General features: G+C 37.6%; 1 protein-coding gene across 10 annotated transcripts in view; it reads left to right on the top strand.

Annotated features, from left to right (window-relative positions):
- STXBP5L (syntaxin binding protein 5L) overlaps positions 1-19,504 on the top strand; it is a 194,597-nt gene that overhangs the window by 143,398 nt on the left and 31,695 nt on the right. For 4 of the 10 annotated variants that reach the window (XM_009689642.2, XM_009689640.2, XM_009689638.2 and 1 more), the window contains exons 19-20: positions 458-529; positions 7,275-7,340. In XM_009689642.2, coding sequence (XP_009687937.1) covers positions 458-529; positions 7,275-7,340 — 138 coding nt within the window. Of the gene's footprint in view, positions 1-457; positions 530-7,274; positions 7,341-15,525; positions 15,577-19,504 lie in introns of all 10 variants that reach the window. The other 6 variants (XM_068957942.1, XM_068957917.1, XM_009689639.2 and 3 more) reach the window with 2 other exon arrangements.

The raw sequence follows: 19,504 nt of genomic DNA, 5'->3' as shown, positions 1-19,504 counted from the left end.
TAGCAGCCGCAGACAATATGTTGCGGAGCCACGTCCAAAAGGTGGAGGGTGACTGATGTAGAAATAGCTATATCAGCGCTGCACCACCCAGCATTGCTCTGTGTCAGCGAGATTCTTGGCCAGTCCTTTAAGGCAACGTTCCAGCTATGCAGTGCTGCTAGAATGGAGCCCACTGGCAATAAAAGGCTATTAAGAAGAACACACGTTTTTAGATCGCTATAGAAATTATGCATCTGAAAAAAACCTCAGCTGCTTTCTCACCATCCATCCCACAACCTTTACTTTTTTAATTATTTTTCTTGTTGTATCTTCTGATCTGAAGGTAAGAATCTGCTGAAATTTCTTCACCTTGGCTGTTCTAGATGCTGGTTATGATATCACTTCCTTTCACTTTAGACTGTTTTTTCTCTCTTTCTTCTGCCTGCTGCTGATGCTGGTGTACTGGCATGTTCCAAAGACAACTTTTGCATGCGTGGCCTGTCTAACTTTTATCCAGATTTAACGAAACGGATCCGTACTTCCTATCAGAGTAAGTTCTATAAAGGTTAGGCAACTAGCTATACGATCAGAATATGCCTGACTTAAACCCGTATGTATGTGCTTTGTAATGTGTTTTTTTTAAACACATTCAGCATGCATGCAAATTTGTTACATTTTGTAATGTCAGTCATGCTTCATTTTGACAACTATCTATATTATACAGCTATTTCAGATCTGTTTTCTTCTTATGCCCATTGACTTACTTGAGGTAGACTGGGCCTTAGAAATGATTTTTCAGTGATGTTAAGTTCTTGATAACAGTATCTTCCATTGTTTTTGTATTTGTTTCAGCATTCATTACTTATATGAAGCATTTCTTGTTTTGCAATGGCACTGCCTGGTTGTAGTTATAAACTAATTCTTCCGTATTTTCAGTAGAGCAATGTGGTTTAAACGAATAAACACTGGACTGGGTGCTGTGAAATTTTAAATTTTAATCGTGACTATTTGGCTTTGGGGAACCAATGCATGGCTCTGATCCTTAATGGAGAATAACATACATCAAACAGTTATGAAAATTAATGTTGTTAATATTTTTAAATATTTAAGTTATAAAGTGATATTAAATTTAAATATTAGTATTCATCACTGCAGAATGTGATGAACAAAGCTATAATTAATTTTGCTAAAATGACTCTTCAACAGATAAGCTGTATGTATCTTAATTAACTGCAATGCTTGTATGTAATTAGGTCTCCAGGATGCCTCCTATTCATCTCTTTTTAAAGTAATTTTCCTAGAACAATTGGATAGGCAGTCTAAATTAAATACTCAATGTAAGCAAGATAGAAAGGGGTGGTGGTTGTTTCATCATTTCGCATAAATATGGAGTCATATATCTATTAAAATACAGTTGCACGCTCATACTAGAAATTCTATTTCCTTTCTATGGACTGATTGCTCAGCAACTGATTTCTATGATGTTATTTCATAATACTTAATTAAAGATGGACTATTTATTTAAAAGACTAGGCCAGTTATATATTCAACAGTTTGTGCAAAGCATTGGTGTATAATTTCTTAAACTGTATTAATCAGGTCTTGCTAGTTTTACTTCAAGTCTATAAGAGAGAACCTGAGGAGCAGATTGCAGTCATAAGTTTGGGGTTTTTTTCCCCAAAACCAAATTAATAAATTGGAAAGACCAACATGATCATCCAAACTAACAAACAAACACCAGTGAGTTTTTCTCAGCTACAAATGCAGTGTCTAGTTTCTGCCTTCAGTTCCAAAATCAGGAAAGTCCTAAAAATCTGTCTGCATATGTCTTAACTGAAAAGTCTGAGAGTTTGACTCTTTTGCAGGGTCGTTAGCCGCTTCATCCTTTTCCTTAAAAATTGTTTTGTTGTTGCTTTTGCCAGTCAGTACTTACACAGGTGTATGTACCACACAAATACAGTCATAACAGTCCCTGATCCAAAATTGCTTATGAGCTAAAAGATGCACCAGAAAGTAAGACAAAGAGCAGGGCAAGAATATTCCCTAATAGAATGTAAAATAAGTTAGCTAGTAAGTGGTAATTATACCAAATCTCCATTTGCTGAATCATTCTCAGGTTGTCATTTGCTGTACATCTTATATGGCAACTCAGTTTTAAGGGGGTGATTGAGGATGGATTTACAGACTTTGTTTAGGAGTTTATCCCCCTCTTATAAGGGATGATGATGGGAAAAGAAATTTTCTTTGTGTGTGTAGTTGAAGTTGATATTATCAAGGCAAAAACAGGAATCAGTCATGATAGCATAAGCATGAGATCTGAAATACTGAATGTTATTTAAATAAAAATGGAAGTTAATGGAAAGACAAATTGGAAGTTGATTCAATTAGAGTAATGAACCAAGAAGATAATCACACCAGGATCAGCCTGAGAGAATCAGACTTACAGGCATTGAAGCTAAAGCACTGATAAAGCCGTTGATAAAGCCAGGCATTATCAATGAGCAAGATACTTTTGTCAGTTGTATTTTGGAGGTAACTGCAGCAAGAAAAGAAGACAATTTGTATCCAGCCTGAATCTGAGAGTCAAAGAAGTGTGATGTTCCAAGGAGGAAACCAGTGTTACGGATTTTAGTATAAGGGAAGACAGTGGTGCTGTTTACTGTGATAAGATAGTGAAGAGTGAGCAGGTTTCTGCAGGAAGAACTAGAGTTCATCTTGGCCATGATAAGGTAGTATCTGGACACTGATGAGTAAATTTCAGAAGGGTAGGAATACCACTCTACCTTGGATGGAAGGAATCCAAGTTAGAAATTTATGTTTATGAATTATTAGGCTAACAAAGATACTTAGCACCCTGTTTGTAGGTGAGAATCCATTCAAATACTGGGATAGAGAGATAAAGAAAGGGCTAAGGTTTCAGTCTGGAGTGTCTTGCAACTGAAAAAGAAAAAACCCGTCAAACAGGAATAAGAAGCAGTATCTCGGAGACAATAGGTTTTCCAAAGGAAAGACTTGATCAACAATGTCAAGGGCATCTGATATACAAAGCACAACAGTGGAATAATTGTCCTGCAATTTGGCCAGAGGGCTTGATAAGAGTGATATATACATGTGTAAAAACAGATGTGTAAAACAGATTGGAAAGGGTCTGGAACGGAATTAAACATTAGCGTTCAGACAGTACATTCTGTGGTTTAGTAGGTGAAAGTGGGAAGGGAGAAGCAAGAAAGAGGAAAGAAATTTGAAGGAGAAATGGATTCAACTCTGGCCATAAAATGAGAGAGAGTGAAATGTCTGTATTAGGACCATTAGATCCTATCAGGGAAAGTAATCTGAGGAAAGTAAGAGGCTGAAACGAAGGGTAAGTGGAAAGCCAGAGGTAGCTTTCTGTTGATGACCCATTCTATTTGCTGTAACAGCTGCCGGCAACCACCTTCCTTTGTAGCAAGACTACATGCCAAGCCAAATAAAATAAACTCTTCCTGAAGTAGTACAGAACTGTTTTTTTTTTTTTTTCAATTGAAATCAAGTTGTATATGTTATTAGCTAGCAGTAGATAACATATACTGAAATATTAAAACAAGTACATTTACCTCATCTAGAGAGAGAGAGTATTGGCAGCAGAAGATAAAAATGCCAACTTGCAGAAGAAAGTCGATCTCTTATTAGGAATTCATACCATCTGTTGACGAAACAAGAAAATGATTAGTCTATATGAAGCATCCAAAAAGTTAACAAGCTAGGAGGGCGTTGATCCATTGGAAACTAGTTTTCAGAATCCAGACTTTTCACTGAGAAGTCTTTGTTTCTCACGTCCTCTGAACTGGCAGGTCTGAAGGAGCAAAAGTATCGTAGCTCTGAAAGAAGCAGACAGAAAATTCTATGTTATGAGTTGTTATAGATCAGTAATTAACACTTTAAATCACACCTGGCAACAAATTAGAATATATTGTAGACTCAATTTTAAGTGAACAGCTATGTTCTCAACTACCTATAGTTTTTGAAGTGTGCATTATACTTAAACATAAATCAAATACAGAATGGTAATTCAGTGTGGAGCAAATGAGTTAGGGTAACAATGGGCTTACTTACTGGCTTATGGACATTTTTGAGATTTACAAGCAAAGATGTGACAGCCTGGCTGCCTTTAGCAAATGATCAGTCCAAATAATGAAATCGTAGAGACCGAAATTTTAAGTGATGAATTCGCAAAAGTTATTACTCCAAATTATACAGTACATTTTTTGTTCTTTGATAAAGGGAAAATGCCAATCACAGTAAACTTTAAAAAGTGTCCATGGGACGTTTTTAAAACTGCTTTGTGGCCTCATATACAACATTTACACATTGTATGATTTTCATATATTTACAATTTGTTCAAATCAAAGCCAGTTTCATTTTAATGTCAATGGGTACATCTTCTCACAGGTGTTTGTTTTTGTGGTTGCACAAATTGGGCCTGCAGAATTTCAAAAGGAAAATTGAAAGTATTTTTCTAAAGTAACTTCAGAGGCTGTTGTAGTCTCTCAAGGAGTCAAAGAAAACTGAGCTGCATGGAAATACTCTACATATGAGGAATTATTTAAAAGATTCCTTAAAAAAGAAATGACCATAGAAAATAAGGAGTAGTACAAAGAAGGTAGTTTGAGAATTTACTTTCTTAACTCATAAGAGAAACAAAAGACAAAATTTACTGAAATCAAAGGTGACACATCAAAGTTGACAAAAGGTATGTTTATTCCTTTCAGTGAATTATTTGATTGCACAAGTATTGTCACAGAGCATCTTTGGGGCTGATAATTTAGTAAGATAAAAGAAGACTTTGGATGTTTGGATGGATAATGAGAGGAACTGGCTATAACAAGTCTAAGCCAGAAAGATTTATGGCAGTGGAAATTCTGCAGGTATCAGTGCATAAGCAAATCTAAGTATCTAAGATTAAGATAATGGCTTTGTGCAGGGCAGATTGAGCCACTTTTGCTTAATGTGGGGCTTTATTGCACTTTTTTTTAAAGAATCTGTTGGTTGTGACCATTAGAGGTGATAGTGGCTTGACAATAAGTCTAGGCTAGTAGAGAAGTTCACATATTCACTATTTTAAAATATCATACCATGAAATGTATGTTTATGCTAGTAAGTTGTAAAACTGTTGTCAAGCAGAGAGCCTGTGGTATCCTCACTGTGATTGCTCCTGGTTTTTCAGAACAGTGGTGTGATTTGGTGCATTTCCTACTTAGTTCACCGCAGCATAATTTGCATTGAGTGATAATATTGTTTTAATGAGCTCACAAAAAAGAAATTGTATTTAGAAGCAAAATCTGACCTGGGATTTGAAATTAGAACTGTCAGCAATACTAACTCTACATGATTTAGAAAATGTTCATTAATCACAACATTGTAACTGTAGTATTACAATTTTAATAACTTAATACTGTTTGGAAAAGAAACAGAATTTAATATTTCTTATTTATCCAAAGCCTCTGACACTATACGTTTGTGTCATATTCACACTAGATCTCACAGAAAGCTGCAGAACAAAAAGTCGAGTATGTCCTAAATCTGCAGATTGAAAAGATACACACAGAGTTCCCAGAATCAGGTAGAAGTCAGATTTGCGGTAAGAAAGCTGTACGCAGAGATGTTCCCGAAATGGTTGTAGTGCCTGAGATCTGTCATAACTCCAAAAGTGACTGCACTCAGAACTGACTGGAATATAAAACTCTCTCAAAGATTCCAAGTTGAATCAAAGAACAATTCAAAGAAATTTTTAAAAATGAGAAGAAAAAACTTTTGTTTTTTGACGTTAATATCCAGATAGTAATCTTTTATGATTTAAAAGTCGGGAGCAAGTAACCCTTACTGCTTGCTTAACACACCACATCTATACTGCTGTTTTGCCAAAGTTCTCTCACAACTGTCCCCATTTTTTTAGAGCAGTTTGAAGTTACACTGCAATAAAAATGTCAGCACCTGCATCAAGATCTCACTATATTTAGTACGAATTGACCGGCACTGGTGACTGAGGGGTATTGGAAAATATTTTTAAACCTAAAGTCTAGACAGGTTTTAGAGGCCAGGATCTCAGAGGTGAACAGTCTAGAAGCCATAAAAGTTAAAACATATGTCCCGTTGCAAGTTTATGGTGCCAGATTAAAGCATATTGAGAAGTCCTAATGGGATATTTGATTTAAAGGGTACCTCAGCTTAGATTCTATGTGTGCGTGTAGTATTACAGTATGTGCACCTGACTGCGGGCTAACATTCACTAGGCTCTATGACCTGAGTGCTGAGAGTCCACATTGCTGGCAGATGGATGCCCTGGGGTTTGGCTGTCTGTCAGTCCCAGAGTACGCTATGGCATGAAATGTCAGACCTCTTCATAAGGGGTGTGAACTGTTTGATATCGGCCATATGGCACCATGGGATACGCATGAACGGCTCGTTTGAGTAGCTATGGCCATGCCCAGGTCACACACACAAAAGCCCATGCTAAAGGACAGCTCAAGCTCAGGTTTCCCCTCCCTTGCGTGCCAAAGGGCATATTTAATCATGTACATGCAATCTGTACAGAAAGTGTATCTTGGTTTGGTCACAGACACAAGCCCGTGCTCTTCAAGCAGTGTAAACTAAGATTGCGTTACTTATTGTCATCTTCCATGGTAGCCTGCAACAAATGAACTCCTCGTACAAATTAATAAATAATATGTAAAGTGTCTCACCCAAAAATAGTGTGTTATATTCGGGCAGCGTTATCATTGCGTCTGCTCTTTAAAATGAGCTACCTCGTGTGAATTCATACAAAAGATCCAAATACTATGTAGTAGAAGTGATTTTTGTATTTACTTTCTTCTTTCACCAGAACTGTCTTTTTCTTCTGTTTTTTGGTTTCCTTCCTGGATTCTGCAGCAGTCGGAAGCATACAGAATTGTTTCTGCATCAGTCTGACAGGGATGAATGAGTTTGATTGATTTGGTTCATATCACAGACATTTAAATTTTAAGCTGTATTTACTTGTTTTCACACATTAGGTACGGTTGGTCTTTGTCTACCCAGAGGCACTCAGAAAACAAGTCTGAATTAACCACACCTCTGAATTAAGATGTGTGATTTTAAACCAGATCTAAATTTCTGTAGTGACAGTCTGATACCAGCAGTTATTCTGAAATAAATATTTCCCTGCCTTTCACACCATACTTTTCTCCAAATTGACTTTGAAGTGTAGAATGCCACCAACCACAAAAGTTGAAGCATGCCCTGTTAGATTGTAACTTAACTTTTTAACTCCATTTTTTCAGGCCTGACTGAACTCAGTGACAGTCCAGTTTCCCTGGAGCTAGAGCGTTGCAAGTCTCCCACTTCAGGTAAAGGTGATTGGCATCTCTTCCTGCAGTCTGTATAAGCAATTCATGTCATGCATCACTGTGTTTCATTATTCCCTAAGAAGTGAAGTGCACAGTCACAGTTCCAAAGGGAGGAATTCTTTGGAGAAGTGCCTGTGGTATACCAGCATATAACACTAAGTCTGCATATATAAAGGAAAGTTAAATGGATATGGTGCATCTTCAGGTGAGGAGTATGAACACATTTAAACTGACAGCATCCTACAGATGTATTCCTGTATTTCAAATGGATTCAGGATTTTTCTTAGGGGCTTGTTTCCTCGTTTTCTTAAAAGGCTTTTTGACTTTCTAATAAAGAGTCCCTCTAGTTGTATCTATGTATTATACATAAGTGCACATACAGAAATTTTTTGATAAAGAACAAAATGGAGAGGGAAAATTTTAACCATTAGAACCCACCAGTGCCTAAGTGCTATAATTTACAATAGAAGCATAACCTCAAATAAAAGTATTAGCTGATCAACTATTATGACCCTGCAGTGAAAGCTTAGCCTTTTAAAAACTCAATGTTTTTCAATTTTACCCATAGTCCTTCAGAAGGTGGAGTACAGCATTTTCCTAGAGACTTTTTCTGCAAGTGCCTAGTGTCTGCATTGATCTCTTTTAGTATGAGTTCACTATCTTAAAGATAATAGCTTAGAGCTATTTTCTAATAGCTGGCTTTCAAATGTGGTGGAGAATAAGCAGGTGTAGCTGTAATACATTCATTTTGCTTGTGGTGTGCATATCACACTTTTTTTGTTGCATTTTGGTAAGTATTGATAGATACTTTTCCTTTTTTCTTAGTTATGGTACCGGAAATTCCCGTAAATATGCTGTTCACATCCTCTGTTATTATTTCAGATATTTTATTTGTTTTTAAAGGGACACATTTACGTTGACTATAGTCCAGTAATAAGTAGTTTGCAAAAGCTGAAACTAATAAAAGTGTTTTCATAACACATCAAGAACTAAAACAAAAATAGCTGTTCTGAAAAAATATTCATTTCCTTATAGTATTTACAACCCAGATTTTACAGACATGAGACTATCAAAGTGAAATGTACTGTAACAATATTGTTGTAACACTAGGAATTCAAACTCATGTTCTAGGTCTCAGAAACTCGTGAGTTGGGTTTTAAAACAAACTATTTGATAATTCAGTGTAATTGGACTATTTACTGTGTGTCACTGGGATTCATCTTTTCATTCTTTCCTCCAAAAACAGGCTACAAACTTCCTCCTCCTTTTTACTGACAGCTAAGAGTTCACTGACTTGGCATTTTTGTATGCCTGCATATATTTTTATAATGATGAGTGAAGCCTGTAGTACCTGACTTTTTCTGGAATTAATTTCAATTTTTCATTCTGCTACTGTTCAAAAATATCTATTTTAGATAAATATAAGTTAATTTGCTCCAGAATTTGTTCTACTTTTATATTTTTGGAGAACATTTGGCAGGGAATATTTGACAAATGTATAAATGTTTCCTTTTTCAGCCCTTCCATGTTGTTTTCCAAGCTACATTTGGATCTTTAAAATGTGAAATCAGGAGAAATTTTATTAGCAGTAACTGTTATTAAGATTAACTGCAGTTCAAAATAGAAGTTACTTTTACTGTGATTTATATTAATTATTCTTAGAAAGGTAATGCAATTGTCAAAACTGGAATAATTCAGCTCTGGCATACCCACTCTAATACTAGGCAAAATCCAGACTAAACTTTCAGAGTGACCAGTCTCAAAATTGTGATTACCAAGAACATGAGCTTGGAACTACCTTATGCTCGCAGCTCGCACAGCCTCACAGCTACAATAGTCTTTGTACTGGCTAGCATTTCTGCCTCGTGGGAATAAAACTGGTTGATCTACATAGTTATAGATTCACTGGCCAGGATCCTTCTTTTTCCGGTCTTGGTTTTGATCTTTTTAATGATCATGTCACACAAGGATTCATAGTGGAAGTGCATTCTGCTCTCTAGAGTCCCATAATGCCTGAGGTGTAAAAATAGCCAACATATATCTTTGCTGAAGACAGGCCAATATATTTCTGACTTTTTCCATCAGAAATATAGCTGAAATGGAGAGAAAAACAAAAAAAACTTGGCTGCTGAGTCAAGTAATAGAAACTGCTGCCCAAGGGCTATGTTATCAACTGATAGGGTTGCAAAGAGGGAAAGAACAGATTTTGACTTGCTGCAATTCATTATGGTTGCCAGGCCACATCAACATCAAGTCTTCTCTGGCAGTGAAGCTAAGGCCACTTGCTGCCCCTAAGTAAGCTCAGTGTATACCCAAAGAGCACACTGCTGGAGAACACCATACTCTTGATGGCCAACTGGTGAGCAACTTCTTCCTGGGCTCCATCAGAAGGGAAACTATTTTGAGCACACCTTTAGTGTGTTCAAGCACATGCTTCAAGTCTCCAGTGTTTTAACCTCTGACTATGGACCTGCAAAACGAGGCCAAGGTTAGCTCAGTAATTCAGCCTTGTTTCTCTCCCCACCCCACCCCACCCCCAATCAAAGCGAGTCATTTGAGTGCTGTCATTGATCTCTCTCTTCTGGAGCTTAATACTGTGAATGTTGGAGCACTGAGCAAAAGATGCACCCAGCTGAAGAGTGCTTCTTATTTTACATACCGGATTGTTTTCTAGTTCCAGTACAAATCCAACAACTTCTACTATGCAATATTTCAAACTTGTTTCACAGCAAGGCTGTTTTTTCAGGTGTCCCTCATCTACTATTTAGGAAGGCATGGCTTTACAGACAATATAAGTGAAAAATCAGATTCCCAGTCTGAACAACTTTAAGCCTATAACATGAAATTAAACCGTCTGATGAAAACATCTCTGAAATTCTCAATGCCACACAGCAGGTAACAGCCAGCAAAGAAATTTCAAACTTGCACTTCAAGGAAGAAAACAGCAGTGATCTTTTTTTGACCACTGGTATCTTCTTTTAATTAAATTAGTGTTTAAACGCTGCAGTACTGGCTTTCCAATACTGTATAGGAATGCAAGAAAACAATTAGGAAGAGTCTATTTCCTTTTGAATGTCTGGTTGGTGGCAATTTTCTCCATGAATAAAATGTGTTTCATGTATCTTGATGTATATGGAATGACACTGGTAAAAACTGCAGAATGAAAATTCTTAACACTTCCCTTTTTAAAGTGTACTTCATGAGAACACCGATGCAGCACGGCATGCCGTGAAATGGTATTTGATTGGATTAAAAAATACATCAGACCATATAAAGAAATGTTGAGATCAGTGCCATCAGAATGCCTTACTTTTGCTCTTGGATGCCATACTCTGAATTAAGAACGTCAAACCACATTTTGCATGTATTTTGTGATTTGGGGTTCAAAAATTAGGGCTTTGCATCCTCAATGAGAGCTGTAGTGCTCAGTAGCTCTTAAAAAAAAATAAATAAATGAAGCTCTGAGGCCTTGTAGGCCCTCATAATATAAATGGTGTCACACGCAAATGCAGGAGTTAATTCCCATATAATGTAGTACAAAATCCAGTGAGCTTTACTTTTAATTTTATCACCTCATTGAAGACAATGTATTCAGGGGCTTTTAGGAATGTAGATTTTCTCTCTCTTGATTCTTTGTCCATTTATGTACAGCTTCATACTGAAGCACATAGTTGAGAACACGCTGTGAGCGCAAAGCTTGCATCTTTAAGAGACCATTATTTCACTTCATTGTTAGATTTTTCTATAAGACGTGATGGACATTTTAGATTTCTTTCAAAGACTCATAGGAAAGAATTTCATTAGTTTGTAATTAGGACAGTGAATTCTCAACTGTGCATTTTAAGCTGAAAGTGCATTTGTATTTGTTCTTAAGGAATCACCTTGCTATTGGGGACCCATATCCAGAATGCGTGTAAGACAATAGGTTGGAGAAGACAATGTGTAGACTTCTGCAAATGATTTCCATGAGCTTCTGAGCAGATTCCTGATTAAATGATTTCTAATTAATATGCTTATTATGATTTCCAAATGTTTCTGTCTTGATTCATTCCACTGGTTAAATTGGCTAGGATTGGGCCCATGCAAAGCTACTGTTTCCCCACATGAAATGTTTTTAAATAGCTTTTTTTCAAAAAGAATTTTATGAAGTTCATAAGAGTCTTTTTTTTTTTTTTTTTTTTTTTTTTTTAACTCTTGGGTAACTGCAAAATAGCTGAAGAGATTTGAGACTATATTAAATTCTTCTTGTGGAAACTAAGCTAGAAAATAAATGTTTCAAAACATTGTGCCTATGTGAAAACACAGAATTAGAATGTGATTTATTTTGAAACTTGGTTACTGACAGCACTGCCAGCATAACCATTTCTACTTATTTGTATTAAATTTAAAAGAATATTTACTAGTCAGAAGGCGAATTAATCATAAAAGAGAGGTTGGCGCTTGCACGGAGGGCACAGAAGGTATTTTATCACTTTTTCTAGCCTGTGAGGGGTTTTCCGATCAGATAAATTAATGTGCGTGTAATATCTTGAGCAGGGATGTGCGCGTCAAGGAGCAGCGAGGGCTGACTGCTCCCTAAGGGCTGGGGAGCCACAAGGTGAGCACGATGCTGTGCCAGTCCGGCGGGGGCCTCCCCAACGAGGGCTCCACACCGCAGCACCTAATCCAGGGAGCAGGGCAAGCCCAGGGGTGGCAGCCAGGGTCCAACGCAGCACTGTAATGGCCAGTGGGGATGGGGACAGGCCAAGACTCATCTGGGACATCAGCACACGGGTTGGGGTCCGGATCGGTGGGGGCTGTGGCCAGGCAGCAGCAGGGCTGTGGTGGGGCTGGAGACCGGTTTTGCTGCAGCGTAACTCGGGCAGGGGTCAAATAGTAGCGGCTCAGCTTAAAAGCAGATCCTGTGGGAAGGGGGCCAGCCCCAGCTGTGCTGTCCATACATTGGCCCTGAGCCCCAGTAGCCAGATCTGCAGGACCTTGCAGTGTACATGAAGAGAGCCTGATTGTCTAACTGGGTATTTAAATATTAGGATCTTAAATCCATGTTTTAGCAGCTGAATATGAGGCCTGGTGTGTTACAGAGCCTGAAGCTGTCTAGCAGAAAAACAGCCCTATGAAGTCACCTTTCTTTGAATAATATGAAATTCTCTGAGTACGCTCCTGTTGTACGAGCTAAGAGGAGCACACAACCAAATGCCATAGCTGCCAGCACACATTTGTGTGTTGATTGTGCCTTGGCGTTTTCCTTGAAGGGCTAATAGGAACCATAGGGTTTCCAAATAGGACATTATCCAGTCAGGAGATCTGGGTTCTTGTCTTAGCTAGCTGCCGGACCATACGCAGTTACCCTCTGTGAGTCTCTTTCTCATCCTTCCTTTGGATAGCTTGACTGTTAAGACATTAAACTCTTTTGGGCAGGGGCTTTCTTGCTATGTGTTTATACAGTGCCTTGCACTGTAGCATCACAGTTTCTGCTGGCTGCCTCAAGTATGAACACAAGCAAGTAATGATGCTAAATGATTCTGCTCTTCTCTTGAGCCTTTACTGCATTATTAAATTAAATTGATTTTCAAAAGCTCATTCTTAGCAAGACAGCCTCACTAAGTGTGATCCGTCTTTATAATAAAGGTAGAGCGAGTAAGATACGCATGATTTAGATATTAAAAATAGGTTACATAGCAATATCTACTTCCTGATCAGTTTAATATTAATGTTAGTTATACATGCAAAAAGTATTATGCACAATTTTAATCACTTAAAACATGAAAGCAGTCAGCTCAATCTTTTGTTTTTTACCCTAAGAAGTCTGGTTTGTTGATGGTGGTCCATGCTCTGCTAACATGGTCTTAGCACAATCGTGTCCTACACCAATAATTTCCAAATCTGGTGTTGGACATGGTGGTTGCAGCAACTCTCGGCTTCCTCGGCTGTACTTCCTTCATTTCCCAGTGCCATGCTTCTCTGTCCTTTATCCCCCTACTGCCTATATTCCCTACTACATCTCCCTCTAAAGAACAACTCTAAGCTCATGCCCCTGTTTCTCTCAGTTTTTTTCCAGGCTGGGATGCCCACACTGTCCCTGTACCCATAGCCCAACTCATGAGCTTTACACTCCCTTTCTTTCTCAGCCTCAGTCACTTCAGCATCCTGAGACAGTGTTAGATTGCAGCCTTCAGTAGGGTACACCTGGAGCCATGGCAGCCCCCAAATCTTGCCTATCTGGGGTCTTTGAGAGGAATCAGAAAGTGCTTACTTTGTATCTCCACTAAGAGCCTGCACAGGAATAGTTGGGAGCTATTTCTGCAATCTTCCAGTTCAGACATATCTCCGTGGTATGTATGCCCCAATTTGGTAACACCTGTGGCATAAAGCCAAAGACATGTAATCCTGGTACTACAGAAATACCTGTAACATAGAAGGTGTTAAACTAGCGTTTTACAAAGCTTGAAACCTCTGTGATGAAAGCACTAACTAGTAAGGCTCCTTAGTGTCAAATGTAGCTAGGTTTTACAGCTCTGAAATAGCCTAATCCAGATCCTAGTCTGAGAGCGAAATGGCCTACAGTTTTCCTTAGAAATTAGTAATCCTTTCTCAGGAGGCTGGTTAGGCCATATGTTGCTGTTTCCTTAAAACAAAAGGAGATTATATCACAGGTGCTGCTTTTTTCTCTTCCTCTATAGGAAAGCACTGTTCCTCTAGAGCAGTATTCTCCCTTATGAGCCTGAAAGTGTATGACAACTGCTCACCCTTTGGGTGAGTGCCTAAAACGGATGTAGGAGCCTAACATTTGTTATCCTGATTAGATGATCTTCATTTATTAGTAATGCATATTTTGACTTTGGGTTGTCTGAGGAGAGCTCCTCACCTTATCCTAAAACATCTAGCTATAGTGACAGCAATAAAAGGGTTACTGAGAGCGCTATGCTGGTTCTTCTGATACCAAAACCTTGCTCAAGAGCCTGAAGGGCTCTCCTACACATCCCTGTCCCAAAAAAATACAATTTAGTGTAGATGTGATTTGATATTTTCCTCTGCCACATTATAGATTTTGTAGCTTTTGACATTTTGCAACACGGGTCTTCAGTTTCTTTTAGGGGCTCTGTGACTTGAAGCTTTAAGTGACTGTTCTGGGCATCCTTCTGACCTAAAAGCTTCTTAAATAGCATTTGCAAATGACTTGTTCCTTATTTTATATGTCCCAGTGTTCCTGCCACTGTGGTATTTATCATGTGGGTATTTCTTCAGAAGTAATAAAATAATTAGATAATACTTCATTGCTCACTTTTATTAACCTACAGTATGAGTAAGCTTTAAAAGCCAGAAAACAATGTGAAAAAACGATGAATGACAGTAACATGAAGGAACCATTTTGGAAATGAAGTCTTCTGAATAATTAATAAATGTTTTCTTAAGACTTTTTTTTTCCCACAAATTCAAGGCCTTTTGATTGCTACAAGACATGCTTCATTTCAGTTCTCTGGTGCTCGTTGTTTAAAAATATGCTCAAGTGTAAAATAATGAAAGTATTTTTGAGCAAAAGCAAAATCATAGATTTATTTTTTAACTAGTATACAGATAATTAAATCTTTAAGAAAGAGTGTAATATTTTTATGTCTGGATAATGCCTTATTTTATCCTACAGCTGATATTTCATTTCTGTGCATTGTCTTCTTTTCCATAATATGTACAATAATATGTTTTGAGTCCATTACCTGTACAATATGCCCTCTCTTTTTCAAATAATGTCTTGAGATATGATGTCATCAGAACTCATAATTTCATTGCACCCTCTTATTAACTTGGTTTCTGGGTGTTTAAATATTTGTGATATGCTGCCCGACCAGCATTTGCAATATTTGCTTTAATCTCATTTGCTTTTTCATCCTTCCTGTCATCACAAGGTAAGATATTGCAGCACACAGCCAAAGCTATGTAAAACACCATTCACTTTGTGAGAGCTGGAGTAATGTTTTTTCCAGTGCCTCTTTGTTCAGTTACATTTATTTTGCTGGATGGTGGTACATGAAAATATTTAAACAATAATTCTGCCTTTATATGCTGCTAAAAAAATATGCTTCCAAACTTTCAAAATAGTATTAATCAGAAGATGGCATGTTGTTTTCCCTCGCTACTTTTGCTTTCTTACTTATTAACAACTACCTTTCTCCTTTTTCTGTTGTTCCAGTTAAAGGATCAAGAAAGTTAAGTCTGCCAACAGATCTTAAGACTGATCTTGGTACGGTAGGCAAAAGCCAACAGCTTTGAACTTCTTTACATTCATTGGCAAAGCATTTTACCAACTGATTCATGAGATAACACAATAACCTTGGAGGCTTTGTCTGAAAAGGCTTTCTAAAAACCACCTATTAACCCATACAGTTCTGTTGGCAGCTCTCAGAATTTTGCTTGTTTAATGCTCATTTATGTCATGTAGACACATTTGGCCAATCATTACACATTGGGTGTGTAGTATTTTATTATGAAATGGCTCCAGAACTTTGGACACGCTTGAACCATTATAACTGGTTGTCAGTGATGTTTATCTCTGTCTGTAACACCCAGTGCATGCGCTAGTCTATTTTCTTTATTTGATGTACAAATTCCGTGCCACAGCACTCATAAGACACTTAAACAAACATGTCTATTTTATGGTGTCTTTCAACTTCTGAGAAACCGGGTCAGAAGTCTATCCTTTGTATCTCAAAACTCTCCTTGAGACTTACCTCAGCCAACTGTTAAGTACACTGTTTCTTGTAACTTCTTCCTCAACTCTTCTTTAATATTTCAGTGGAAATACATAGCAAGAGCAGAAATTCACCACAGAAAATCTAAAGTGAAAATTTAAGATACTGTATAACCTAAAAATGTTTGGGGCAAATCATGCCCTCTTAAATATCCGTGTTAAAGGCATCCATCCTGGCATTTGGACTGGAATGTATGGTTCACACAAAGATTTTTATAATTAACTTTAAATATTCTCAGTCCCAAGGAGTCCTTTCTGGTTTTGCTCTCATGGGAAGTTTCTCGTGTAAGATGACTGAAAAAGCCTTGTAGCCCTGTCTCATTACTCTGAGTGTCTTTTCAGAGATAGAAAATAAAGTTGAGTCATATTCTTGCATAATGCATCTGAACTTAATTTCTGTCACTAGGAATCATATGTGTGTACAAACCAACATAGCACTGGTCCCCAAGGCAAGCATTAGGGGAATAAATATGCTCTCCACATTATGAGTGACTGAGCAACTTAGAAAACTGCTAACAACTCCTGATAAAGACAGTATAGAAACATTGCAAAATAACTGAGAAATTCAGTCTAGTTTTTGCAGATTTCAGTGCACAGCTGATTCAGCTGAAATAACTTACTCCATCATTAACGATGATATTTGAGAAATATCACTGAATGCAGGAATGCACTAGCAAATTTTGGAGTGGAAAATTACAGTACTGATATTCCAAAAAGGTAAAAAGGAGTGATGTAGGCAGTTGTAGACCTGTAAAAATAACTTTTATCACTAATTGAACGGGCAGCTATTAAGAAGGAAAGTGAATATATAGCGTTTTGAAATAATCATAGAATATGATCTTAGGCTAAATCATGTTATAAAATCAGACTTTTTTTTGTTACTATTATTAAAAAAGATCACAATGAGGAGCATATAACATGATATACATTTACAGTTCATTAGCACATCTGAAAGTCCTGAATCTTAAGGAAAAAAATGGTATTTAGCAAAGCAAAAAAACAAAACAATGTATACTGAAGCAGTGAGGGCTTTACTGTATAATAGAGGAATCAAAATTGTGATTTGATTCTGTTTAACGTCTTGAGACAGAGAACTTTCAAATCACATATCAGAGAAAAAATAGCCTTATCCACAACTCTCTTGCAATCATGCTGAGGGGGCTGGATGATATCATAAACGTTAGCTAAAATATATTGACAAATTGGAAGCAGATTTACGTATTTAAAAAAAAAAAAAAACTAGGATGGGAGTGCAGGTCAAATATGTACAAAAGGAAAGCTGTAAAAGGTTAAACAAATTCAGCCTAAGAGTATAGAAGGCATAATGATCCATTTTAAATATGTGATATATAGGGAGGTTCTTGAAGCTCCCTCCTTTGGAGCTAGGCAGACAGGAGAGGAATAAACATGCAGTATCACAACTGCGGGTTTGCAGATTAATGATTTGAAAACAGTCATGTTGCTACTATTCCTCTATTTGCCGGTATCCATTATTTTTGAATAATATAGAACAAGTTCAGTATAAACTCGAAATAAGGGAAGGCCTGTTTCAGTGGCCTACAGAAGCTGGTGGAGCTCAGTTAATTTCAAAAATTTCTTGCAGACTGAGAAGTAGTATCAAATTGTCACTTAAGCATTATGTTTGCTGTCACTGCCGCAGTTTTTAGATACTCTGTCCTCATATATTATCAACATCAGTGAGCCTGATAGACTGCTGTGGATAGCGCGTGCAGAAGCAGCACTCAGTGTATAAGCTGGCAAATCAACTGCAGAAGAGGGATTAAAAAAATAAATAAAACAAAAAACTTGTTTTAATTCTGCTTCATGGCTGTTAAAGGGGTGGAAGATTCCCTTTAATTATTCTACCCATTTAAACTGTGCTGAATTGTAGACAGCTTGTTTTGCAAATCACTGGAAAAAAGGCCCCCCACCAAAGTGAGGAGCTACGTTTTGATAAGAGTTCCTGGACAAGGTGATGAATAATGTCTGCATTTCATCTATTTTTACTCCAAAACGTCCTGGCCACCCTGGTAGAGCTCTTATAGATTATTTATCTGCTACTTGGCTGTTACCTGAGATTGTATCGATAGTCTTAATATCCAGTGGATAACAATATTTTCTGGCCCATGCTAGGTCTTTGGCAGGGCGCTGCTTTCCCATGAAAAGATGCTGTGCGTCCATCCTGTTGGCTCCGGGTCACGGGTTTTCAAAGAGTACCGATATATCACCTTCTTTCAGCGCTGACTGCAGCTAATTGGGAAATACGTTACTGTCTGGCAGCTTACGGCTCTGCTCCCCTCCTGGGAGCTGGACCGTGTAATGTCCTTGCTTTCACTTTTCTTTGAATTAAAATAGTAGAGGCTAAGTAGAGGTTAAATCTATTTCTGGGGGAGGTGCTACCAGTACTGATAATTGCTTGAGGAGTAGTTTGCTAGTGTGTAAGGGAATAACACGTGATCCCATGACTGAAGGCAGCTGGATACACCTTGTATAGGCTTTTCATGACTTGAGGGTACTCTGGGACTTCAGTTTGCCCCTTGTATGGCTGATAATGAAGCTGATCTCAGCGTGGTTTTATTTTGATGTAGTGGTTATTACCTATCCTGGTTGAGGAACTTGTCGTCTGCGTATGCCGTATCTCCACACAGAAACGTTAGAATATGCTGTACATGGGGATGCATTGAAACTTCCTGGTACTTTCAGCTACTACAGATCGTGGTAGCTCAAAGGTTTACTTGGGTTGGCCAGCGGGAAGATGCAGCATTGTTGCTGCATCTGCGGTAAAGTTTTACTATTCTCATTCAGATGCAGCTCTGAATGATGGTATTGTTATTTTTAAACCTCATGTTGTTTTCAAAAAGATCATCTAGGTTTGCACGTACTGTTGCAGAGAAATAAAGTAGGGGGATAATCTTAACTGCATTTAATCAGGTGGAGAATCTGGTATATATCCGGACCTATATAGCTGCATTTATAATAAAGTTTTCCAGCTTTACCTCAACCCACACTTTAAGCATCAACTGATATTTTTCTCTTAGGAAGGAATTCTACTCATTTCATTAAAATCTTTCAATGTTTCCATGTGATCACAGGGAGTTAGACCCAAGTCCCATCTGAAAATGGTGAAACTTGGTTACTGCCAGTATATGATATAATGGATTTTATAACAGCTGGCTGTAGTCATACTTAAAATGATATTCTAGTCAAAATGTTTGCAAATGATATAGGCAAATTTAGTCATGAAAGAAAAGTAGGTTAATTTCTTTGTTATTGAACAGCAAAATAGGCAGTAAAGATCATCATACATTTAAGAGCTGATAATGATAAACTGACACTCGTTTGGTAGGATCACAGTATGATAGATATTCACTTTTCCCAAGTTCTCTGTTTTTACTTAATAAAGAGCTCCTCACTGAGGACT

This window comes from Struthio camelus, chromosome 1 (assembly GCF_040807025.1).
Source record: "Struthio camelus isolate bStrCam1 chromosome 1, bStrCam1.hap1, whole genome shotgun sequence".
Taxonomy (NCBI): domain Eukaryota; kingdom Metazoa; phylum Chordata; class Aves; order Struthioniformes; family Struthionidae; genus Struthio; species Struthio camelus.
Note: the sequence above shows the minus strand (reverse complement) of the source record. Positions and strands in the feature narration are given on the sequence as shown.